The sequence below is a fragment of the Heterodontus francisci genome, chromosome 2 (genome assembly GCF_036365525.1).
Source record: "Heterodontus francisci isolate sHetFra1 chromosome 2, sHetFra1.hap1, whole genome shotgun sequence".
In the NCBI taxonomy this organism is placed as follows: domain Eukaryota; kingdom Metazoa; phylum Chordata; class Chondrichthyes; order Heterodontiformes; family Heterodontidae; genus Heterodontus; species Heterodontus francisci.
Genome location: NC_090372.1, coordinates 177,503,090 through 177,529,811, shown reverse-complemented (window position 1 = coordinate 177,529,811; position 26,722 = coordinate 177,503,090). Strand labels below are relative to the sequence as shown.

At 41.9% G+C, this 26,722-nt stretch overlaps 1 protein-coding gene across 10 annotated transcripts in view; it reads left to right on the top strand.

Moving 5' to 3' along the window:
• Positions 1-26,722, top strand: part of mpp7a (MAGUK p55 scaffold protein 7a) — a 594,283-nt gene that overhangs the window by 453,682 nt on the left and 113,879 nt on the right. For all 10 annotated transcript variants that reach the window (XM_068014202.1, XM_068014172.1, XM_068014194.1 and 7 more), the window contains 3 exons: positions 2,022-2,103; positions 2,219-2,304; positions 13,564-13,638. In XM_068014202.1, coding sequence (XP_067870303.1) covers positions 2,022-2,103; positions 2,219-2,304; positions 13,564-13,638 — 243 coding nt within the window. The remainder of the gene's footprint in view (positions 1-2,021; positions 2,104-2,218; positions 2,305-13,563; positions 13,639-26,722) is intronic.

Genomic DNA, 26,722 nt, shown 5'->3' with positions numbered 1-26,722 from the left:
AGCAGGCTTAGCAGCTTCAGTGGAGAGAAAAAGATCATCAACCTGAAATGTTAACTTTGTTTCTCCCTCCATTCCGTCTGGCCTGCGTATCTCCAACATTTTCTGCTTTTATATGAAGCTGCACTGGCAGCTTTTACTAGATTTTTGGCATGTGTCCAAGAGACATTGTTACTAGCACATCAGGAATTGACTTTCTGTTTGTTTCTGAATTAATGCACAAGATTTCTAAAATTGTTTGAACTGAATTTAAGAAACTGGCAAAAATTGAGCAGTGATAAGTATTGGTTTCTAAGGTGTTTAAATAATCAAAAATACATTTTGTTGCATTTTAAGACATTCTCATCAAAACAGGCTTTAAAGTTTGTTCTACGGTGTGTTTTATGGTGAATAAGGATGAATTGTAATTGATGTTTCAAGCAAATGCCCTGATTCTGGTTCTTTCTTCAATGTTCTACAATCTCAAGACTCCCTTTTCATGATACAAACATCAATGTCTATGATTAAGATCTCTTTAAAACTTGTTTCTGAAATTCCCGTCTTAATTTCACTCAACTGTACTCAGTACATTGTGTAGCCACTCTGAATTGTGTATTTGTCATTACTGAAACATGCATCACTCAAGTACATTAGCACTTGCCTCACCTAGTGAAGTGTTGTCACATTGCGATCGTGATTCTTCAGTAAATGGTGTGGTTTTTAAAAAAAAATTAAATGTGATGTAGAAGCCACAATATCTATTCAATTAATATAATTGTAATTATTGAAAACAATCTTGTGCCGATAATGAAGGACACAATTTTACTTCAGGAATTTTTGTTTTAATTAATGTTTAGACTTTTCAGATTGTTACAAAAGTGCCTCTGTTTTGTTAAATATAATTTTTGAGAATTTATTTTTGCAAGATTGAAGAAATGTTAAACTTTGGGGTTTTCAAAGGGGGTCATCTAAAGGCCACTTGACTTTGAAAAACACTCCCTGGAAATATTTTTTAAAAGGGAAAGTGAGAGGTCTTTTGAGGAAAACAAGCCTTTCCGGGAAACCACTTGACTTCCAGCAACAACAAGAAGCCTTTCCGGGAAACCACCCTGACTTCCAGATCAATAAACAACAGAGAACTTTGGACACCTGGAGAAGTTGTTTATCAAGAAGTGACAAGTCAAGATTGATGAAGGTCAAAATGTTGACCACCTGTTGTCGGTTTCGCTTTTGTATTGTTTTGAGTTGGGGTTGAACTACATAAAAAGGAAGAGAACTTCCGAGGAGAGAAGAGAATTCCCAAGGAAGGAGAGAAGACCACAACCAGCTCAACGTTCCAGCACCCCTCTAAAAGACCCTGAGGAGTCCACTGCGTCAACTCATCTCGTCTCCTGTCTTTGAAGAAAAGCCTGCTAAATTAATTCTCAACGCCGCCTAAAAAGAGCTGTTCTGAAAGATCCCGGTGACCCGTCTATGTGTACTCGGAAGCCAAACTGTATGCCAGTTTTGGAACACATCTGTTTCTTCAAGAATGAGCAAGTATTCAGCCCAAGTATTTTTTGTCTGTAATAGAGCTCAAAAAACAAAAATCCCTTTATTTTTCTGGTTAATGTGTGTGTGTGTGTCTGAGTGTGAGGGGCTAAGGTAAAAAGGGAACTTTAATATTTCAATCTGTGCATTTATGCTTTACTTCTTTACTGGTTAAGCCTTGTTTGATAATAAACAGATGATTTTGTTGTTTCTTAAAGAAACCCGGTTGGTGTCTTTATTCTGGGATAAAAATAGAGTCCATGATTGACCGTATCAGTAAGTGGGAAAAAATTTAAATATATGTTGTGACCTGTGGAGAAGTGGAACTAGAATAGACAGTGTACTCCTCCCGCCTCAGTTATAACAAGATATTGACAAAAAAAAATGTAGCCACTTCTTTCATCAGAATTTTGACTTGAGTGACAGCTTTATAATAATGATTTGGAACCCTAATTTTGCTTATTAAATAAAATAGTGAAGAATTATTGTTTGTTTTCTTTTTTCTGCATTGATAGGGAGCAACAATAAGAAGAGACGAAACCACTGGTGCTATTGTTGTGGCAAGAATAATGCGAGGAGGGGCTGCAGACAGAAGTGGTACAATTTTATTTGTGCAGTTTTGTGAAAGCATTTTCAAAATATAGTCATTGAGAATGGGCAACATAAGTTGCTGTTTATATACATAGCTCAATTTTGTTTTTTGTTAAAATAGGTCTTATCCATATTGGAGATGAGCTGAAGGAAGTTAATGGAATTGTAGTTGAAGATAAAAGACCTGAGGAAATCATTCAGATACTGGTATGTGTGTCCTTTGGTGCATTTAATTTATTTTAGTTCCTCATTTGTTCACCCTGCACCACCCAATCCATCCACCTCAACAAACTTCTAAGAATTGCATATTCATTCTGGACTTACAACCTTGCAATTATCCACATTAAAATCCATGTCTCATTACTCTGCCCATGTGTTCTGTTCAGATCTCTCCGAATGTTATACTTTGGTACACTAGTTACCAGGCCACATGGCGTGGTACAATTAGCAAATTACTGGACTTGAAGTACCTTCCTCTATATGATGAATGACCTGTGTAAACAACGGGATAAACCAATCTGTAGTTTACTTGGTTTTTTTGAATAATTACATTTCCTGTCCATCACTCACCAGCTGATGTATCTTCATTTACAGAGCTCTTAAAACTATTAACTAGATTCTTATCTAACTGTTTAATCGCTTGAGAATTCTCATCTGTACCAGGTGGCCTGGAGAGGCAGTTAGGGCTTTGAGTTTATTCGTTTAAAAAAACACGTCATTATAGACTTTTGTTCCAGTTTGACCATAATTTGTCCATAGTCTTCATTGTTGGAATTAATTTAACATATCTGTCAGTTCATTTACCTGCCAACTCTGCAACGCCCCCACCTCCCAACCCCCCACAACCAAAATAATATTGACAATTTCCAGTTTCCTGGCCTTAACCGCTGCCTCTTCACTATGGACATCCAATCTCTCTACACCTCCATCCCCCACCAGGACAGGTTTGAGGGTTCTCTGCTTCTTCCTTGAACAGAGGCCCAACCAGTCCCCATCCACCGCTATCTTTCTCCGCCCGGCTGAACTTGTTCTCACATTGAACAACTTGTCCTTCAACTCCACTCACTCAAGTAAGAGGTGTTTGTATGGGTACCTGCATGGGTCCCAGTTCTGCCTGTCTTTTTGTGGGATATGTTGAACATTCCTTGTTCCAGTCCTACTCAGGCCCCCTCCCCAACTCTTTTTTTCCGATACATTGATGACCGTATCGGTGCCATTTCCTGCTCCTGCCCGGAACTAGAAAACTTTATCAACTTTGCTTCTGATTTCCACCCTTCTCTCAACTTCACATGGTCCATCTCCGACACTTCCCTTCCCTTACTCGACTTCTCTGTCTCCATCTCTGGGGATAGGCTGTTTACTAATATTCATTATAAGCCCACCGACTCCCACAGCTACCTCGAATGCACTTCTTCACACCCTGCCTTCTGTAAGGACTCCATTCCATTCTCCCAGTTTCTCCATCTCTGACGCATCTGCTCCTATGAAGCTACCTTCCATGACAGTGCTTCTGATATGTCTTCCTTTTTCCTCAACCAAGGATTCCCCCCCACTGTGGTTGACAGGTCCCTCAACCGTGTCCGGCCCATTTCCCGCACCTCTACCCTCACCCCTTCCCCTCCCTTGAAGAACCATGACAGGGTTCCCCTTGTCCTCAGTTTCCACCCCACCAGCCTCCACATCCAAAGGATCATCCTCCACCATTTCCGCCACATCCAGCGTGATGCCACTACCAAATGCATCTTCCCCTCCCTTCTCCTGTCAGCATTCCGAAGGGATCATTCCCTGCGCGACACCCTGGTCCACTCCTCCATTACCCCCACCACCTCGTCCCTTCCCACGGCACCTTCCCCTGCAATCGCAGGAGGTGTAATACCTGCCCATTACCTCCTCTCTCCTCACTATCCAAGGCCCCAAACACTCCTTTCTGGTGAAGCAGCAATTTACTTGCACTTCTTTCAATTTAGTATACTGTATTCGCTGCTCACAATGTGGTCTCATCTACACTGGGGAGACCAAACGCAGATTGGGTGACTGCTTTGCGGAACACCTCCACTCAGTCTGTAGGCATGACCCCGAGCTTCCGGTTGCTCGCCATTTCAACACCGTACACCCCCCTCCCCCCTCCCGCTCTCGTGCTCAGATCTGTGTCCTCGGATTGCTGCAGTGTTCCATCGAAAATCAGTGCAAGCTCAAGGAACAGCACCTCATTTACCGAATCGGCACACTACAGCCTGCTGGACTGAACACTGAGTTCATTAATTTCAGAGCATGACGTGCCCCCCTTTTTATGTTTAGTTATTTTTTCTTTTTTATTTGTTTATTTTATTTTAGTTTTTTTCTACTGTGCCTACCCATTGTTATTTTAATGTTTGTGCTTGGAGCCAGGGTTGTTTATTTTACATTCAATTGATACCCTCTCTTTACTAATGCTTTGTCTTTCACCACACCATTAACATACTGTTTGCCTTTGTTCCATGACCACCTGGTCAGTTATTCTCTGTGACCCTGTCCTATCAACACCTCTTTTGTTACCTCTTTCCCCTCCCCGCCCCGCTTTACTTGCTTAAAACCTTTTACATTTCTAACATTTGTCAGTTCTGATGAAGGGTCGCTAACCTGCAACGTTAACTCTGCTTCTCTCTCCACAGATGCTGCCAGACCTGCTGAGTATTTCCAGCATTTCCTGTTTTTATACCAAAATAATATTTCTGTCCATATATGTCTTAACTGAGCTGTATGTTTTTGAACTACTTATCCACTGTGAACGTAGCTTTAATTCTTTGGATTCACCTTGATACGATCCAAGCTCCTACTCTTCTCAATTACCTTCACTGACCTTTATGATTTGCTCCACATACTATTATAGTTTTGGGCCTTTGAGGTTAAATTGGTAACTGTGCTTTAAGTTGTGCTATGTTTCTCAATTTTTAAAATAAATTTATGCCTTGTGTCCACATCCTTTAACATTATTTTAAATTTACATTCTTCCCTTTATATTTTTTAGTTCTAATTTTTTTGTGGAATTTTTCTAGCAATCTGAAGTCTTGCACATTCATTTTTGCTATCTTGGGCTTTAGCCATTACAGTATCAATTATAAAATCCTCATTGGGTCCAAAATGTTCACCTCCAAAGAGAGAGACTTTGGAGTTCGAGTACATAGTTTTTTGAAAGTGCAATCTCAGGTAGATAAAGCCATGGTAAGGCTAGGAGCATTGTGGGTTTTAAAATTGCTGCATAGAGTACAAAAGCAAAGATGTAATGATAAATCTGTCCAAGCCAATGGTTAGAACACAGTTTGTCCTCTGTTCAGAGAAAGGAGGTTGAAGCCATACAGAATGTGCAGTGTAGGTTCACCAGGATTATGCCAAGGATAAGAACCAATAGTTGAGAAGAAACCATATTTATGGGTAGTTTCCACTGAAGCAGGCGGGATTTAATGGAGGTTTTTAAAATTGAGGAATTTTGATATGGTTGATAGGAAATATTGTTTTCTCTGGCTGGAGAGCCAGTGCTGAGGGATGATCAATTTAAATTGGCCACTGACTGAAGAGAAAGGTGAGAGAATGTTTTAAGCAGTCTGTTGCTAGAGTATGGAATGTTTTACTATAGGGAGTATTTAAGACAGAGACCATTGTATTTTTTAAGGTAAAAATAGATAAACAGGATAGAGAAAGATACAGGGCTGTGAGAGAGAGTGGGGCATAAAAAGAAAGTGTTGGATTACTTGAGCGAAAAGCCAGCCCAAACACAATAGACTGGCTTCTTTTAATGTTTTAAACTTTCTCGGCTCTATAAATTAGACAATGTTGTAAATTATGCAAGTACTATACAGATTTAAGAAGCCGCTATCCGAAATATATTTTAAGGAAATGAGAATTGGAAGATTGGAGAATATATATTTGTAATGTAGGAAATGCAAAAAAGTCAGAATTGAAAAAACACTTGGGAAATAAAGTGGCATTAACCATAAGGCAAAAGAGAAATTATTAGGGCACATCAGGCCAATTATTAAGAGATGCCACTATTTCCTTAAGAATAAGAGATGGCGTACTTAAGGATATGTTGAAAAATAAGACTATTCAAATTATTTTTAGTTAGGGAAAACAGCAGTCATTTTCTAAATCTAGATGTAACAAATTCTAGACTTAGAACACAGGAGGTGTGCCTGAGTTAATGAAGCATGTGATGCTCATCAATGCGAACTTGGATATTCATAAAACGCTGAGCGCAACAGACAGTACTGACCTCAGTTAGATCCAGTTATGGATGCTGCAGTAAAAATGTTACAAAGCACTTTAAACATGGATGTGGTGACCAAAGACTGGATTGTAGCTGATATTTTTCTCATCTTTAACTAAGTCATAAGTATTGTCGGTGGAAGTATTTGAGTTTGTTATGAAAAAAACAGAGTTCCTAATGAAAGTTAGCGCAATAAGTGCAAGGCCACCTATTTTGGACCACTGAAAGATGTATCAGAATATTTTCTAAATGTGAAGAAGATGGGAACTGTGAAGGAGCAGTGAGAATTAGGGGGTACAAAGGCAGAAATTGCTAAACATACAAACATGTGAATTAGGAGCAGGAGTAGGCCACTCGGCCCCTCGAGCCTGCTCCACCATTCAATAATTTCATGGCTGAACTGATTACTCCACATTCCACCTACCCCCGATATCCTTTCACACCCTTGCTTATCAAGAATCCATCTACTTCTGCCTTATAAATATTCAAAGACTATGCTTCCACTGCCTTTTGAGGAAGAGAATTCCAAAGACTCTCGACCCTCTGAGAGAAAACATTTCTCTTCATCTCTGTCTTAAATGGGTGACCCCTTTTTTTAAATATTGACCCCTAGTTCTAGATTCTCCCACAAGGGGATACATCCTTTCCACATCCACCCTGTCAAGTCCCCTCAGGATCTTATACGTTTCAATCAAGTCACCTCTTACTCTTGTAAATTCCAGTAGTTACAAGCCTAGCCGATCCAGTCTTTCCTCATAAGACAGCCCACCCATTCCAGGTATTAGTCTAGTAAACCTTCTCTGAACTGCCTCCAGTGCATTTATGTCCTTCCTTAAATAAGGAGACCAATACTGTACACAGTGCTCCAGATGTGGTCTCATCAATGCCCTGTATAGCTGAAGCATAGCTTCCCTACTTTTGTATTCAATTCCCCTTGCAATAAACGATAACATTCAATTAGCTTTCCTAATTGCATGCTGTACCTGCATACTAACCTTTTGCAATTCATGCACTAGGACACCCAGATCCCTCTGCATCTCAGAGCTCTGCAATCTCTCACTATTTAGATAATATGCTTTTTATTATTCTTGCCAAAGTGGACAATTTCACATTTTTCCACATTATACTCCATTTGCCAGGCCTTTGCCCACTCATAACCTAACTATATCCCTTTGTAGTCTCCTTATGTCCTCTTCACAAGTTACTTTCCTACCTATCTTTGTGTCAATTTAGCAACCATACCTTCAGTCCCTTTATCTAAGTCATTTATATAAATTGTAAAAAGTTGATGCCCCAGCACAGATCCCTTCGGCACACCACTCGTTACATCTTGCCAACCGGAAATGACCCATATATGCCTACTGTCCGTTTCCTGTTAGCTAACCAATCTTCTATCCATTTCAATATGTTACCCCTTACACCATGAGCTTTTATTTTTTGCAATAACCTTTGATGTGGCACCTTATCAAATACCTTCTGGAAATCTACGTACAATGCATCCACCGGTTCCCCTTTATCCACAGCACCTGTAACTCCCTCAAAGACCTCCAATAAATTGGTTAAACATGATTCCCCTTTCACAAAACCATGTTGACTCTGCCTGATTATCTTGAATTTTTCTAAATGTCCTGCTGTCTCATCTTTAATAATCTTTTCCAACATTTCCCCGAAGACAGATGTTAAGCTAACTGGCCTGTAGTTTCCTGCTTTCTGTCTCCCTCCCTTTTTGAATAAAGGAGTTCCATTCGCTATTTTCCAATCTAACAGAACCTTCTCCGAATCTAGGGAATTTTGGACAATTCAAACTAACGCATCAACCATCTCACTAGCCACTTCTTTTAAGATCCTTGGATGAAGTTCATCAGGACCTGGGGACTTGTCAGCCCGCAGCTCCAACTATTTGTTCAGTACCACCTCCCTGGTGATTGTAATTTTTTTGAGTTCCTCCCTTCCATTTCCTGACTTACAGCTAATTCTGGGATGTTACTTGTATCCTCCATAATGAAGACTGATGCAAAATACCTGTTCAATTCATCTGCCATCTCTTTATTTTCCATTATTAATTCCCCAGACTCACTTTCTATAGGATCAATGCTCACTTTGTTAACTCTTTTTAAATATCGATAGAAACTTACTATCTGACTTTATATTTCTAGCCAGCTTTCTCTCATTCTCTAATTTTACCTTCTTTATCAACTTTTTAGTCATTCTTTGCTGTTTTTTATATTCTGTCCCATCTTCTGACCTGCCACCCATCTTTGCGCAATTATATGCTTTTTCTTCAATTTTGATACGGTTTTTAACTCTTTTAGTTAACCACGAATGGTGGGTCCTCCCCTTGGAATTTTTCTTTCTAGTTGAAATGTATCTATTCTATGTATTCTGAAATATTCCCTTAAATGTCTGCCACTGCATCACTATTGACCTATCCCTTAACCTACTTTGTCAGTTCACTCTGCTTTCATGCCCTCATAATTGCCCTTATTTAAGTTTAAAATACTAGTCTTGGACCCACTCTTCTCTCCTTCAAACTGAATGTAAAATTCAATCATATTATGATCGCTGCTACCTAGGGGTAACTATGAGGTCATTAATTTAACCTATCTCGTTGCATAATACCAGGTCTAGTATAGCCTGCTCTCTTTTTGGCTCCAGAACGTACAGTTGTAAGAAATTATCCCAAAAACATTCTATGTACTCCTCATCTCGGCTGCCTCTGCCCATCTGATTTTTCCAGTCTATATGTAGGTTAAAATCCCCCATAATTATCGCTGCACCTTTCTGACCAGCATTATTTCTTCATTTATACCCCATCCTACAGTGTGGTTAATGTTAGGTGGCCTGTACACCACTCCCACAAGTGAATTCTTGCCTTTATGATTTCTCATCTCTACCCAAACTGCTTCTCCATCCTGGTTTCCTGAACTTAGGTCATCCCTCTCCATTGCGCGAATACGATAATTAACAGCCACCCCTTCACCTTTTCCTAGCTTCCTGTCCTTCCTAAATGCCATGTACCCTTCAATATTCAGGTCACAATCTATGTCATCCTGCAGCCATGTCTCTAATGGCTATCAGATCGTACTTATTTATTTCTATTTGCGCTCTCAGTTCATCTGTTTTGTTTCGAATGCTACGTGCATTCAGATACAGAGACTTTAGTTTTGTCCTTTTATTATTTTTGTAACCTCTAGCCTTATCTGTTGATTTACTCTTAGATTTGTACGCTCTGTCCCTTCCTGTCACCGTCTGTTTATCATTTCCCATATTAATGCATTTCTATCTTGCCTTGTCGTTACTCCTTGATTTATCATATCTTCCCAAATTTATCCCTTGCCCCCCACTATTCAGTTTAAAGCCCTCTCTACTTCCCTAGTTATGCGGCTCGCTTGAACACCGGCCCCAGCGCGATTCAGGTGTAGACCGTCCCAACGGTACAGCCACCACTTTCCCCAGTGCTGGTGCCAGTGCCCCATGAACTGGAACCCACTCCTACCACACCAGTCTTTGAGCCATGCATTAATTTCTCTAACCTCATTTGCCCTATGCCAATTTGCACGTGGCTCAGGTAATCAGAGATTTTTACCTTTGAGGTTCTGCTTCTTAATTTGACGCCTAGTTCCTCATACAGACTATGCAGAACCTCTTTCCTTGTCCTGCCTATGTCGTTGGTACCTACATGGACCACGATGACTGGATCCTCCTCCTCCCACTGCAAGTTCCTCTCCAGCCCTGAGCAGATGTCCTGAACCCTGGCACTGAGCAGGCAACACAGCCGTCTGGACTCTCGCTCTTTGCTGCAGAGAACAGTGTCAATCCCCCTAACTATACTATCCCTTACTACCACTACATTCCTTTATTCTCCCTCTGCTTGAATGGCTTCCTGTAACATGTTGCCATGGTCAGGTTGCTCATTCACACTGCATCCCCCACTCTCATCTCTAAAACTAGTGGACTGGTATAAAAAATTATTTAAAACAGTTCCATTTTAATGGGGCTTGAATACAAAGAAGTGGAAGTTATGCTGCAGTTGTAAAGACTTTGGTTCGACAGCTTCTGGAATGCTGCATGCAGTTCTAGTCACTGCACCTCAGAAGACAGATTGGCTTGGAGGGATCGCAGTGCAGATTTACCAGAATGATAGTGGGTCTAAAAGGATTAAATTATGAAGACAGGTTGAATAGACTAGGCTTGTATTTTCTTGAGTAGATTAACGAGTGATCAAATTGAAATGTTTAAGATAATGAAAGTATTTGATAGCACAAATGGAGAAAAAAAGATTTCCTCTGTTGGGGGAGTCCAGAACAAGGGTGCATAACCTTAAAATTAGAGCTGAGTTATACTGGGGTGATGTCCAGAAGCATTTCTTCACGCAGAAATTAGTGGAAAGCTGTAATTCTTTCCCAAAAATTTGTTGAGACTAGGCCAATTAAAAATTTCATAACTGAGATCAATAGATTTTTGTTTGTTTAGAATATTCGGCATTTGGAACCAAGGTAGGTAAATTGAATTAAGCTATAGATCAGTCATGATTTGATTGAACGGCAGAACAGACTCAAGGAGCTGAATGGTCTACTCCTGTTCCTATTTTTAGTATGTGCAAATGGTATACTTTTTCACCTTAACATTGCAGTTAGTGTTGTAGCTTTATTTGGCTCCAACCCGCAATGTGCATATGTGTGAATACTGTAGATATTGTGCATAAATTGGCATGCTACATAAAAAGAGATTGTAAACATGGATGTATCTAGCTCAGTCTTTCATGACTTCCTGACAGCTGTAGTGGACTACTGTACAGTTTATTTATTATATTTAGAAATACAGCACTGAAACAGGTCCTTCGGCCCACCGAGTCTGTGCCGACCAACAGCCACCTATTTATACTAATCCTACATTAATCCCATATTCCCTACCACATCCCAACCATTCTCCTATCACCTACCTACACTAGGAGCAATTTACAATGGCCAATTTACCTATCAACCTGCATGTCTTTGGCTGTGGGAGGAAACCGGAGCACCCGGCGGAAACCCACGCGGTCACAAGGAGAACTTGCAAACTCCGCACAGGCAGTACCCAGAACTGAACCCTGGTCTCTCTAGCTGTGAGGCTGCAGTGCTAACCACTGTGCCGCCCAATCTATATATTTCCTGTCCACAAAATCTTTCTTCCACTTATTCTTGTCACATTTCAGTCAGCTTTTTCCCATTCCATTTGTGTGACATAAAGAAGTCGCCTGCTCAATGATGGAGACATTGAACAGTGGGTAATAAAGCTGTTTGACCTAAACGTGCAGATTGTTTTTGTCCCTTGCAGCAAACCTTCCCTCGATCAGGGTGGAGGCCTCAGTTGATTTTTCATAGAAGTCTTTCAATGCCTTCAGAATTTAGTGCAGGTCTTGTGGAAAAGCCCAGTAGTTATTTTAAAAGCTGTTTGTTGGGAGATATATAGTTAGTATGTGGTCCTGTTACTGCTAGCACTGAATTTTGGGAAGAGGAGCAAGCCTGCTTGTTTAATGGTGCTTTATATATTGTCCACTGCAGTGACCTTTTGCAGTAACCTATTCCTCCATCTCTGATCTTCTGGGTGAAACATTCTTCCCTCTATCCCTTTTACTGCAGACTTCCTCACCCTTCTCCAACCACCTTCCCCTCCTGTAGCACACACTTCTCCCCTCCCCCCCCCCCCCCCCCACCCTCTCCTCTTCCTCCGTTCTCCTCCCACCTCCAATTCCTTTTTCTTGGATATAATTGGTGTCCTTTGATATGTAGCCCCCACTCCATTGAATTTTGCAGCACAGTAGAGGCGCATCTGGCCCATTTTGCTGTGTCACCTCTTTGAAAGAGCTATCAAATTAGTCCCACTCCTTCTCCTCTTTCCCTTTAACCTTACAAACCAGCACATGTATTTTGATGTGGACAGTGCTATCACAGCAGCATTCATTGCTCATCCCAAGTTGACCTGAGGGCATGAAGAGAAAGCCACCACGTGTGGAACTGGAGTCCCATGTAGGTTTGCCCCAATAGGCATGGCTGGTCACTCACTGGAGGAAACTGGTGAAGGACTTGGGTTGTTCCCACAATCCAGCAACAATGACAACCTGAATTTATAATCAATTATAACTGTGGGTGTACCTACACCCCAAGGACGGCAGCGGTTCAAGAAGGCAGCTCACCACCACCTTCTCGAGGGCAATTAGGGATGGGCAATAAATACTGATCTGGCCAACGACACCCACATCCCATGAATGAATTTTTAAAAAAAGTTTATTTTAGATAGATAATTGTGTTGAAAGGTAGAATTCATTGTGAAGTACCAAGAACACAATTTATCAATTTGACAGACGTTTAAAAAATCAAAAACTATGCTTGAGAGCAATTAACCCATTACACACATTTCCTTTGCTATATATTTAAATTCAAATTTTATTTGCTCTGCACTGTATTGTTATTTGTTTATAATTGGTAACTATTTGCTTGACTCTGTAAACATCTGGTCCTTGTGGTAGTATTCAGCATTTGTAAGAGAATATGGTGATTTGGTGCAAATCTATAATAAATCCAGGAAGCATCTCTGGGAGGATAAACTATGCAATTGCTGGATCATCAGTCCACTTACAAGAACCATTAATTGCAAAATAGTAAAAAAATAAATGGCGACAGGTTCATTTTGATCTTGTTGAAATTCATAATATCATTGGTTACTTTTGTCATTCTTGCAAGTTGTTGTTGAACTCCAGGACAAAGCAGCCCGCTTGATTGGCATCCCATCTACAATCATTCACTCCCTCCACCACCGACGCACAGTGGCAGCAGCGTGTACCATCTACAAGATGCACTGCAGTGCACCAAGGCTCCTTAGACAGCACCTTCCAAACCTGCGACCTTTACCACCTAGAAGGACAAGAGCAGCAAATGCGTGGGAAGACCACAACCTGCAAATTCCCCTCCAAGCCACACGCCGTCCCAACTTGGAACTTTATCACTGTTCCTTCACTGCCGCTGGGTTAAAACCCTGGAACTCCCTTCCTAACAGCACTGTGGATGTACCTACACCACATGGACTGCAGCAATTCAAGAAGGCAGCTTGCCACCAACCTTCTGAAGGGCAATTAGGGATGGGCAATAACTGCTGGCCTAGCCAGCAATGCCCACATCCCATGAACCAATAAAAAAAAAATCAAAGATTATTAACTAATGTGTACATTTTCTAATTTTGTCTAGGCTCAATCAGAAGGAGCAATAACTTTTAAAATAATTCCTGGCATTAAAGAGGAGGCTCCAGCTAAAGAAAGCAAGGTAAGTATATTAACCAGTTGAAAATGATTAAGAGATCAGACCTTATTTTTCATGAACATGTCATGGCTTATCCTGCTTTTGGTGAATTCATTACAGCATGGTCATAAGACAAGTTAGAAATAATCAACCTCTTTCTGATCTTTATTTGTAACCACACAGTATGAATCTCAGATTCTGAGGTGTGTGTAGTAGAACAAGTGTTGCGGGTTGCTTATACAATTTATTAGAATCATAGGGTCATTGCCACACAGAAGGAGGCCACTCGGTCAACCAAGTCCACGCCCACTCTCTGTAGAGCAATCCAGTCAGTCCCATTCCCCCGCTGTATACCCATAGTCCTACAAATTTATTTCCCTCAACTACCCGTCCAATTTCCTTTTGAAATCAATCTTCATCTCCTCTTCCACCGCCCTCGTAGGCAGAGTTTTCCAGGTCACAGAATCACAGACTTGTTACAAGAAAGCCATTCGGCGCTTGCTGTCCGAAAGAGCAATTCACTCAGTTCCATTCCCCTGCATTCTCCCCTACACGTTCGTCCTTTTCACATAACAGTCGAATTCTCTTTTGAATGCTTCAAATGAATCTGCCTCCACCATAATCTCAGGCAGCACATTCAAGACCCTAACCACTCGCTGCATGAAAAGGTTTTTCCTCATGTCGCTTTTGCTTCTCTTACCCATTACTTTAAAACTGTGCTTTCTTGTCCTCAATCCTTTCACAAGTGGGAACAGTTTCTCCCTATCTACTCTGTCCAAATCCCTCATGATTTTGAATATCTCCATCAAATCACCTCTCAGCCTTCTCCAAGGAAAACAGTCCTAACTCTCCAATCTATCTTCATAAGTGAAGTTTCTCATCCCTGGAACCATTCTCATGAATCTTTTCTGCACTCTCTCCAAAGCCCTCACATATTTCCTGAAGTGCGGCACCCAGAACTGGACGCAATATTCCAGTTGAGGCCGAAATAGTGTCTTACATACGTTCAACTTAACTTCCTTGCTCTTGTACTCTATGCCCCTATTAATAATATGCTTTATTAACCACGCTGTCAACCTGTCCTGCCACCTTCAATGACTGATGCACATATACCACCCAGGTTCCTCTGCTCCTGCATCCCCTTTAGAATTGTACCCTTTATTTTATATTCTCTCTCTATGTTCTTTCTATCAAAATGAACCACTTCACATTTTTCTGCATTGAACTTCATCTGCCACCTATCCGCCCATTCCACCAACTTGTTTATGTCCTTTTGTAGTTCTACACTATCCTCTCCACAGTTCACAATACTACCAAGTTTTGTATCATCTGCAAACTTTGAGATTGTGCCCTGTACATCAAGTTCTAGGTCATTAATTATATATCAGGAAAAGCAAAGGTCCCAACACTGACCCCTGGGGAACTCCACTACAAAAGGGCGGCACTGTGGCGCAGTGGTTAGCACCGCAGCCTCTCAGCTCCAGCGACCCGGGTTCAGTTCTGGGTACTGCCTGTGCGGAGTTTGCAAGTTCTTCCTGTGACCGCGTGGGTTTCTGCCGGGTGCTCCGGTTTCCTCCCACAGCCAAAGACTTGCAGGTTAATAGGTAAATTGGCCATTGAGTCAGGGCCCACTTTTGTTCCTGACCTCTGCAATTTTTTAAAGGCAGAAATATTCCGCCCAAAGTTTCATCAAGCTAGCATTCACAGGTCTTGACCCCAACCTCAGGGAAGCGCCTTTTCTATAAAATGATTTTTTTTTCACTTTCCCACACTAACCATCCTTAGCGTGCCTGTCAGTGAGGCAGTCAGTTCATGCTCAGTTTTGACTTATTTTATGCTTTTAACATCTGCTTGCTCAGAATTAAGTTAAGATTTGGACTCGCAGCTAGTTGCGTTAGGAGAACTTGTCATGTTGGTTTGGGCTGTACTACTCAGTCTCTTAGGAGAAAAGACTTTAACAACATTCATGGAGGATTCTTCAGGTTGCGCTGTCGTCCTTGTGCTGAATTTTAGCTTGGTGGATAGCATTAGGAAATCAGAATGTAGAGGATAACAATGAGGTAGTGAAGACATAACAATCCAGTGCTTTCCAAAGCACCAAGTAAAATTGATGTGAAACTTTTATTTACCTGGAATGGCAATTTTTGTTGTAGTTTATTTCTGTTATGTTTTTAAAAAAATCATTATTTGCTACAAAAGCTTTTTATGGCAAATCTAGTCTGGTATTTATGTAGTTGTATTTCAGAGTAGCTTGTATTTCTCAAACAAAATGCAAAATACAGTTATATTACGAGTTCTCAAACTTATTAACTTGGGCTGTTATCAATTAACAAATAGCTGGTTTTGATTTGAACAGCACCATTTGATATTACATCAAGAATAAGGTTGCACGGTGTTGAAAGTTTTGGACCATGCTTGTGTTTACACCAGACACAAGGTTTAATGCTGCTCAATTTTTTGCTGATATTTGGGTCTCTGAGATAACTTACGTTGCTGAAAAACATAGCTATTAAGCTGTTTTCATATTGAGTTAAACAGTTGCAGGAGCTTGTGTTGTCGAACTATATAAAACCTAAATGTGAGTAAATCTGTCAGCGTGCTTTCTAAAATATCTGTGAACTTTGAAATTGCATTTGCATTAAAAATGGTAGCTTTCTGTCCACTAAATACTAAAATGTTTTAAAATACTTCCTGCAAATGTAATCACCAGTATTCTAAACCATAATATTTACCACAATAATTGCATACTGTGAGTCGCACTATCTGCAGTGTATCATAAAATAAGACTTGATTTGTGCTTCTCTGTTTCTGCAAGGCAGGTGAAAAGGTGATTCACTTTCCATTAAACATGACTGAAAAATTTATGAATTGTGTATTTGTACTATGGAAATGCCTGGAATGCATTAACATTGACAGTATTGTGTTTAGTCTATAAATCTTGCCAGAATTTGCATCAAGTTTTGCTACTAACTTTGTAAAATTGGCAAAGTTGCATTATGTTTTGCAGAATGCCTGGAATCAGTAAACACTTAAAAACCATTTTAACTTTATTTTGGCTAAGAAAATGCATCTGGAAAATTGACTCCTGCTCCAAACAGCACTGCTGTTTATTGTTATGTTGTCACACATTTTTCAGTCATCATGGTGGTCAAGAAATGTGGAAATGATGTATTGTCCACATACTGTTGAACCTGCTGTAATGAATATCATAATTAGACTTAAGACCTAGAACATCCAGATGTAGAGGGAAAATATAATTTGGATAAGGTAAAATAACTTGACTTTTATATTTTGGTGCTAAACCTGATTTTGCCCTGTCCTACATTGTTCACTTTTTTTAAAAAAAGAAAAGAATTGCATTAATTAGTGCCTTTCACAACCTCATTATCCCAAAGCACTTCACAGCTATTGAAGTCCTTTTAAAATGTTGTAATGTAGGCACAAAAGCCAAAATAAAAGCAAAATACTGCGGATGCTGGAAATCTGAAATAAAAACAAAAAATGCTGGAACCACTCAGCAGGTCTGGCAGCATCTGTGAAAAGAGAAGCAGAGTTAACGTTTCGGGTCAATTTGCAGACAGTAAGGTTCCACAGACAATAATGAGTTAATTAATTAGTTCATCTGTTTAACAATATTGGTTGAAATGTAAATATTGGCCACAACTCATGGAGAACTCCCCCTGCTCAAGTTTCTGTAGTGTCCCTAGGAGAGCAAACAGGGCCTCAGCTTCACACCTCATCCAGAAAAATGGCACCTCAGACAGTCCAGCACTTCCTCAGTACTTCACTGACGTGTCAGCAAATGTATGGGCATGTTCTAATTATGTAAGTTTCACATGATTATGTTAGAAACCTGATTGGTACAAGGCTGCCAAGCTATTGATAAGACGATACAGTGCCTGAAAGGATTTTCAAAGAAATATTGTGAGCAATTTAATTTGTTGTTTGTTTCTTTTAAAGCTGTTCCCTGACTGTTGATTCTTGATAGTTTTTTTCTGTACTTGATTGCCCATGCTATCTTCAGTTGTGATTTCATACTGTTTTAAGCTGATCAGGTTCATGTATGATGCATTTTGTAGGGTGTGACATGAATCAGACAGAAATTGGTATGACAATGCTAATGCTTTTGAGTGTGGCAGGCACATCTTAGACATACACACAGTAAAAGAAAGATTCGCATTTTATATAGCGCCTTTCACAACCTCAGGCTGTCCCAAAGTGCTTTATAGCCACTTATTTTTGAAGTTGAGGTAGAAGCCATGATCATATTGAATGGTGGAGCAGTCTCAAGGAGCCTTGTGGTCTACTCCTGCTCCTAGTTCTTATGTTCTTAAGTCATCATCTTAAACCCCTGTTCCCTGTTTTCTCCACCCTCTCCTCCAACAATAAGTGCAAGGAGCTCCTGGATTTCTTTGTCACTAAGATTGAGACAATCCTATCAACTGCCTCGGGCACTTCCCTCCTTTCTCCGAGCCCACTGTGCTGAACCTCCTCCAACACCCGCCCTTTCCCTAATTTCTCTCCTATCTTCCCTTTTGCCCTGTTCAAATTCATCTTGTCATGAGGTCCACCTCCTGCTCTTTGGACCTGGTTCCCAATAAACTACTGAACATCCAACTTCCCTTCCTGGCTCCCATGTTAGTTGACATTATTAAAGGTGCTCAGTTTCAAATGTACCGTCATCACTCCTCTCCTCAAGAAATCAACTCTTGTCCTCTCCATCCTTGCAAATTACCACCCATCTCCAAACTCCCTTTCCTCTCAAGTCCTTGAACGTGTTGCCTCCCAAATTTGTGTCCATCTTTCCCAGAACTCTGTTTGAATCCCTCGAATCAAGTTTCCTCCCTGGCCACAGCACCGAAATGGTTCTTGCCAAAGTCGTAAATGGCATCCTGTGTGATTGTGACAAAAGCAAACCAATCCTCCTCATCGTTCTTGACCTGTCTGCAGCCTTGATACAGTTGATCACATCATGCTCCTTCAGAGCCTCTCCACCATCCTCCAGGGTTGGACTACTATCTAATCGTAGCCAGAGAATCGCCTGCAATGGCTTCTCTTCCCATTCCTACATTTACCTCTGATGTCCCCCAAGGATCTATCCTTGTCCCCCTCCTATTTCTCACCCCTCAACAACATCATTCGAAAACACATCAATGTCACATGTATACTGATGACACCCGCACTATCTCACCACTGTCTCTAAATTGTTAAACTGCTTGTCTGACATCCAGCGCTGGATTAACAGAAATTTCCTCCAATTAAATATTGGGAAGACTAAAGCTATTATATTTTAAAAAGTGCAGCTATGAGGAACGATTCGATAAGCTGGGGTTGTTTTTGGAACAAAGATGGCCGAGGGGAGATCTGATTGAAATTCATAAAATTTTGAGGGGCCTGGATAGAATGGAGGTGAAGGGTCTATTCACCTTAGCAGAGAGGTCAGTGACTAGGGGGCATAGATTTAAAGTGATTGGTAGAAAAATTGGAGAGGTGATGAGGAAAAACTTTTTCACCCAGAGAGTGGTGGGGGTCTGGAACTCACTGCCTGAAAGGGTAATTGAGGCAGAAACCCTCAACTCATTCAAATGGAGTCTGGATATGTACCTCAAGTGCTGTAATCTGCAGGGCTACGGACCAAATGCTGGAAGGTGGGATTAGAATGGGTGGATCGTTTTTCAGCCGGCACAGACACAATGGGCCGTGGCTTCTTTCTGTGCCTTAAACTTTCTATGATTCTGTTGTCTTTGGTCTCCCACAACAACTTCAATTCCCTAACCACTGACTACACCCCTGGCAACAGTCTAAAGCTGATCCCGACTGTCGGCAACCTTGGTGTCAAATTTGACCTTGAGATGAGCTCCGGACCACATGTCCACATCATCACTGCAAACATCTATTTTCACTTCGATGACACTGCCCAGCTCTGCCTCTGCCTCAGCTCATCGGCTGCTGAACCCCTCATCCGTGCCTTTGTTATCTCTGGACATGACTATTCCAATGCACATCTGGTCGGCCTCCCACATTCTCCTCTCTGTGAGATCACCCAAAGCTGTGTTGGCCATCTCCTTTCTTGCATCAAGACCCATTCATTGACACAAGGCTCACTTCACTGATTGCTGGGCATAGGAAATAGGAGCAGAAGGAGGCCATTTGGCCTGTCGAGCCTGCTCCATCATTCAAACGGATCATGGCTGATCATATACCTATACGCCATTTTTTCCCCACTATTCCCATATTCCTTGATGTCATTAGTATTCAGAAACCTATTGGCTTCTGTCTTGAACATGTTCAATGATTGAGCTTCCACAACCCTCTGGGGTAGAGAATTCCAAAGATTCACCACTCTCTGAGCAAAGAAATTTTTTCTCATCATCTCAGTTTAAATGGCCTTCCCCTTATTCTGAGACTGCTTCTCCTGGTTCTAGACTGGCATGTTGCAAACATCGTGCGTTTTAGTGATTGACGCAAGGCTCAACTTGCTGATTGGTAGATGAGGGAGGGGGTTCCAGTGCAGTTTTGAGGGAAGCAGTCTCAAGTACTAGCAAACAGGTGGGAATGCCAGAATGAGCAAATCAAAAACGACGACAATCATTACTGCAGCACATCGAGTGAAAGAATTTAGAAGCCAAATTCTGCATGTCAATGGTGGAATACTGTTTTGTACAAGCTGTAGTGTTTCATTGGATCACACACAGTGGGCAGCAGTTCAGCGCCACTGAGAGTCTGAAGGCCATTGCAGCAGAAAGAGAACATCCGACATCGCACTGCTGGAAAACAATCATACGATAAAACAAGTAACAATTTAATCTCTTTTATAATAAGTCAGCAGAGAACTCAGAAAATCATCAGTTGGTACAGTGGAACTTGTGGGTGCTTTTGCAAGTGCCAACATAACATTGGAGAAACTTGATCACCCAAAGCTGCGGTTATTCATTGAAACATAATGTCAAAATGGTGGTTGCTTGTCAAGTGCAAATAAACCTACTGAAGGTTTTTGCTACATATTGTGAGGAGATGGATTTTCAGATTAACACGTGAGTCGTTTGCAATTATTTGTGATGAGTCCACTGATGAGCAAGGCAACTATGTGCTGCACGTTTTATTTGATTTTATGTCTGGTAAGGCCGAAGTTGTAGAGTCAAGAAAGCTAACAACAGTGCTCGCAGACTGCGTCCACTTAGAAACTGTTAATTACACCATAGTTTCCCCAGCGATAAAACCGTTTCAAAATACGGTGCAGATGGTGGCTCCTCATCAGACCCCTTTCCTATCCTGAGTGGCGTGAAACAGGGCTGTGTTCTCGCACCCACACTTTTTGGGATTTTCTTCTCCCTACTGCTTTCGCATGCGTTCAAGTCCTCTGAAGAAGGAATTTTCCTCCACACAAGATCAGGGGGCAGGTTGTTCAACCTTGCCCGTCTAAGAGCGAAATCCAAAGTACGGAAAGTCCTCATCAGGGAACTCCTCTTTGCTGACGATGCTGCTTTAACATCTCACACTGAAGAGTGCCTGCAGAGTCTCATCGACAGGTTTGCGGCTGCCTGCAATGAATTTGGCCTAACCATCAGCCTCAAGAAAACAAACATCATGGGGCAGGACATCAGAAATGCTCCATCCATCAATATTGGCGACCACGCTCTGGAAGTGGTTCAAGAGTTCACCTACCTAGGCTCAACTATCACCAGTAACCTGTCTCTAGATGCAGAAATCAACAAGCGCATGGGAAAGGCTTCCACTGCTATGTCCAGACTGGCCAAGAGAGTGTGGGAAAATGGCGCACTGACACGGAACACAAAAGTCCAAGTGTATCAAGCCAGTGTCCTCAGTACCTTGCTCTATGGCAGCGAGGCCTGGACAACGTATGTCAGCCAAGAGCGACGTCTCAATTCATTCCACCTTCGCTGCCTCCGGAGAATACTTGGCATCAGGTGGCAGGACCGTATCTCCAACACAGAAGTCCTCGAGGCGGCCAACATCCCCAGCTTGTACACACTACTGAGTCAGTGGCGCTTGAGATGGTTTGGCCATGTGAGCCACATGGAAGATGGCAGGATCCCCAAAGACACATTGTACAGCGAGCTCGCCACTGGTATCAGACCCATCGGCCGTCCATGTCTCCGCTTTAAAGACGTCTGCAAACGCGATATGAAATCCTGTGACATTGATCACAAGTCGTGGGAGTCAGTTGCCAACTTTCGCCAGAGCTGGTGGGCAGCCATAAAGGCGGGGCTAAAGTGTGGCGAGTCAAAGAGACTTAGCAGTTGGCAGGAAAAAAGACAGGCGCAAGGGGAGAGCCAACTGCGTAACAGCCCCGACAATCAAATTTTTCTGCAGCACCTGTGGAAGAGCCTGTCACTCTAGAATTGGCCTTTATAGCCACTCCAGGCGCTGCTTCACACACCACTGACCAACTCCAGGCGCTTACCCATTGTCTCTCGAGATAAGGAGGCCAAAGAGACAAAGAGAACACCATAGTTTCCCCAGCGATAAAACCGTTTCAAAATATGGTGCAGATGTCAACAAAGTGTCTGCTTTCATGAATGACAATGTAATCTACATGACTTTCAGATCTGTGCTCCAAGGGGTAATGCCTGGTGCTGTCCATATTACATGTAATGCAGATATAATTTCTCTTGTCAGTGAGCTGTGAAAAAGCGAGTTTGGTAAAGTCAACAAACTGGTCAGCTACATTAAAAAGATCTTCAAACACGGCTCTAGCCACAAGCTTTGATACAGGCAACACATTGAAAATGCAGATGAAATGGCTGAATTTGGGGAATAAAACATTGCCCTTCCTCTGTTGGAATTTTTGGTTTCAGGCAGTACATACAGTACAGTAGCATACAGTTCACCTGAAATACTACACAGACTTCATCTCTGAAGAGATCACACTGACACTGAAAATACAGGTTTTAACAGACATTGTAACCCTTCTAAACGATGCTCAGCTTAATTAGGAGTTTCAGTTTGTTACCAAGAATGTAACACGACTGATGGATTTAATCACTTGGTTTGAATCTTGACACGTCACAATTGACAAAGCTTACAATAAAGTAATGGCTGTACTGTATGGGGCTGAAGATCAGTCAAACCAACAACACTGATGACACTGAATTAAATGCCTGTGCTCAACAGGTGTTTTCTTGCATGGCAAAGAAGCTCAAACAGTATTACTGCTACTGTGTTAAGGACAGAATTGAGCGAGAACTGAAATCGCACTTCCCTTCCCTTTACTGTCCCGTAATCAGTGTGTTTTTGACAAGGAAGCTGTGTATGTTTCTTAACCCGAGTGTATAGCCAGTTTGAATAACCAGCGGCATGCTTTTCGTGGGTTTAAATAAAGAGAATTATTTTTCATTATTCACTCATTCACCCCAAAAGTCTAATGCTATGCCACTCACCACTCACACAGATTCTCACGAGCAAAAGAACCATTAAAGAGGATAGTGCACTTTTACAAATTATAAGAAAAGTAATGGTTCATAAGTCACGTGATTTTGGCTCGACCTAAGGAAAAGGCATGTGTTGCGGGCCAGGTGAAGAAAGCGTTTTCACTCCTGAAGTGAAGTTCGGTGGATTTGTTAGCCAGAGTCGTATATCAAAGTCGTTGTAGGATTCTCTCAAAGCGGTGGATTTTTAGCAGGTCACCAAGTTAGTTGCTTGTGTCTCATTACCAGGAGGTTGGTTTTCTGTACTGGTGCAATTGAAAAGGGACAGGTTTGGAGACCTTAGGATGTTGTAGTTTCCAGTTTTAAGGCATAGGTGTTCTGCCTTTGTTGCTGTCTCTCCAGCTGTTGTTTGTAGACTGCCTGGTTCCTCCCTGGTTCTTAGAGTAATAAGATTCATTATTTGTGATGAGTTTCAGTCAGGTGGTAACCTGATCAATGCTTCTGTTGTCCACCCAGAATGATTTGAAGGTTGAAGCCATTGCTACTTATTGTGGATGGATGGTGGCCATTCGCGCCTACTTATGATGTAACTGTTTTCTTACAGCTCTCTTTGTTAAGATTAGAGCTCGGAAACATTGAGTCCAGGATTCCATAGATATTGTGTTTTGGGTCACAGCACAAACGGTAGGAGGTGTGAATTCCAACACTGGTTTTGTCTTCGTATGCCCATTCAAGGGAGGCACTCTAGCTATGGTCATTTAATTAGGAATTTTCCAGAGGTTTGAGATACTTCAGAGTCTGGGCCGAAATTGCAAAAGTCACCTGACCCTTGGCAGCCATCTTATCTAGCCTTTTAATGTTCATTGTGTTCCATTTAAAAAAAAAAGGAAAATTCAGTTCCATAAGATTCTATGCTGAATTTGATCCCTGTTTAAACCTGTTTAAAGTTATGAATAGGATATACCTTTACTGGACATGACATAGGGGGAAAAGTCAAGCGGTAAAGAAAAAAACGTCTGAGGTTTCAACAATCTTCTGCGGCTTTCCTGAAAGCTGTGCATATCTTTGACCCGGCACAAATACACCTGTTGATTTTTATTTATTCTTCCATGGGATGTGGGCATTGCTGGCAATTCCAGCATTTGTTACCCATCCCTAATTGCCCTTGACAACTGAGTCAATCACATTGCTGTGGGTCTGGAGTCACATGTAGGCCAGACCAGGTAAGGACAGCAGATTTCCTTTCCAAAAGGGGTATGGATTTTTATGACAATTGATGATCGTGTCATGGCAGCATTACTGAGACTGTTGTGAGAATCAAATTAAAATCAATTAACGACTCTCCACACCGTCTGATAGAGGTTAACAGTGTACCGTTTATTTTTACTTGCAAGGGAGAGAGATTCTGCACACTCCACATTCCAGAGGCTACAGCAACGTTCTCAGTCTGTCTCACAGGCAGGCAGTGCTGATGAGGAAGCCACAACGTGCTAACAGTCACGTATACATTACCCAAAATGCTACTGTTGTACGCAATACCCAATGCTGCTGTGTCTGCCGAATATACTGAGTGTATTTCCACTCTTTCAAGACTAGATTTTAATTCCAGATTTTTATTAATTAATTGAATTTAAATTCCACCAGCTACCATGATGGGATTTGAACCCATGCCCCCAGGGCATTAGTCTGGAAATCCAGATTACTAGCTCAGTGACATTACCACTACACCACACACTCCCCTTAATGTTGATGGTAGTTTTAATCTCATTTGATGTAATTGCTGGCTTTGACGAGAACTGTAGGCTGGAGAATCCTGCTTATAAAAGTGGTGCAAAAGAAATAGATTGTACTTTGCCTGTGCTGCAGTTTTGGAACTCTGTGGAATGCAGAATCCCCCACCTTGCAAGGCTCGTACCACGGTGTCTGCCAATTCCAACAAACTCTGTGGATGTGAGGAGAGCTGTGTCTAAACACGGATAGGTGTTTACAGTGCAGAGACGGAATGAGCAAAGAGTCAGTTGCAGGTTGCTCCATGCTCGCATTTAACCACTGACTTCAGTGAGTAAAGAATGTGACCTGTTTATAGTCAGCTTTTCACAATAGTGTTTGAGTGTACAGTAAATGCCATTTGTAAACAGAAACCTCCCTTGTCTTTTTGGTTTGTTTCAATTAGATCATTTTCATGGTTTGTTGCAACATTGTGACATTTACAATTTAAATACGTGAATTTGGTAGGGCTCTACTATACAATTGTAGCAAGACTTCCTTATTCTTGTACTCCAATCCCCTTGCAATAAAGGCCAACATGCCATCTGCCTTCCTAATTGCTTGCCGTACCTGAATTTTGTGTTGTTTTCATTATAAGCCCACTGACTCCCTCAGCTACCTCGACTACAATTCTTCACACCCTGCTTGCTGTAAGGACTCTATTCCATTCTCCCAGTTTTGCCGTTCCGTCGCGTCTGTTCTGATGCAACCTTCCACACCAGCACTTCTGATATCTCTTCCTTTTTCCTCAATGGAGGACATCCGCCCCCACCCACCGCCATCACAGTTGACAGGGCCCTTAACTGTGTCTGACCCATTTCCCGCACTTCTGCTCTCACCCCTTCCCATCCCTGCCAGAACCTCGAGCGGGTTCTCCTTGTCCTCACCTTCCACCCCACCAGCCTCCATATTCAACGGATCATCATGTGCCATTTCCGCCACCTCCAACGTGATGCCAACACCAAGCACATCTTCCCCTCCCCTTTCAGCATTCCAAAGGGACCATTCCTTCCTTGACACCCTGATCCACTCCTCAATCACCCCCATCACCCCATCTCCTTACCATGCAAGCACATGCAACCTCCCATTTTATCTTCCCTCTCTTCACCGTCTGCAGTCCCAAACACTCCTTTCATGTGATACAGTGATCTACATGCCATTCTCTCAGTTTAATATACAGTATTTTCTGCTCGCAGTACGATCTGCTCTACACTGGGGAGACCAAACATAGATTGGGTGACCGCCTTGTGGAACACCTCCGTTCAGTCCGCAAGAATGACCTTGAGCTTCCGGTGGCCCGCCATTTTAATTCTCCACCTTGCTCTCACACTGAGATCTCTGTCCTCAGCCTACTGCAGTGTTCCAGTGAAGCTCAACGCAACCTCGAGGAACACCTCATCTTTCGATTAGGCACTTTACAGCCTCATGGACTCAACACTGAGTTCAACAATTTCAGACCATGATCTCTGCTTCCCATTTTGTTTCCTTTGCATGTTTCGGTGTTCGGCTTGTTTTACTTTCGGACAGCCACTGTTCATCATTCTGCTGTTTACACCTCCTCTGGACACATCTGTTGTCTCTCTACTTGTCCCGTTATTACTCCCTTTGGTCATGCCCCACCAACTCTTTTGTCATTTAATGTCTCCCATCTTCCGCCCGATCACAGACCTTCCTTTTTGTTCTTTTTCCACCCTCCCCCATTTGACCTGTTTTCTTTTGGGCCTCCTTATCTCGAGAGACAATGGATATGCGCCTGGAGGTGGTCAGTGGTTTGTGAAGCAGCGCCTGGAGTGGCTATAAAGGCCAATTCTGGAGTGACAGGCTCTTCCACAGGTGCTGCAGAGAAATTTGTTTGTCGGGGCTGTTACACAGTTGGCTCTCCCCTTGCGCCTCTGTCTTTTTCCCTGCCAACTACTAAGTCTCTTCGACTCGCCACAATTTAGCCCTGTCTT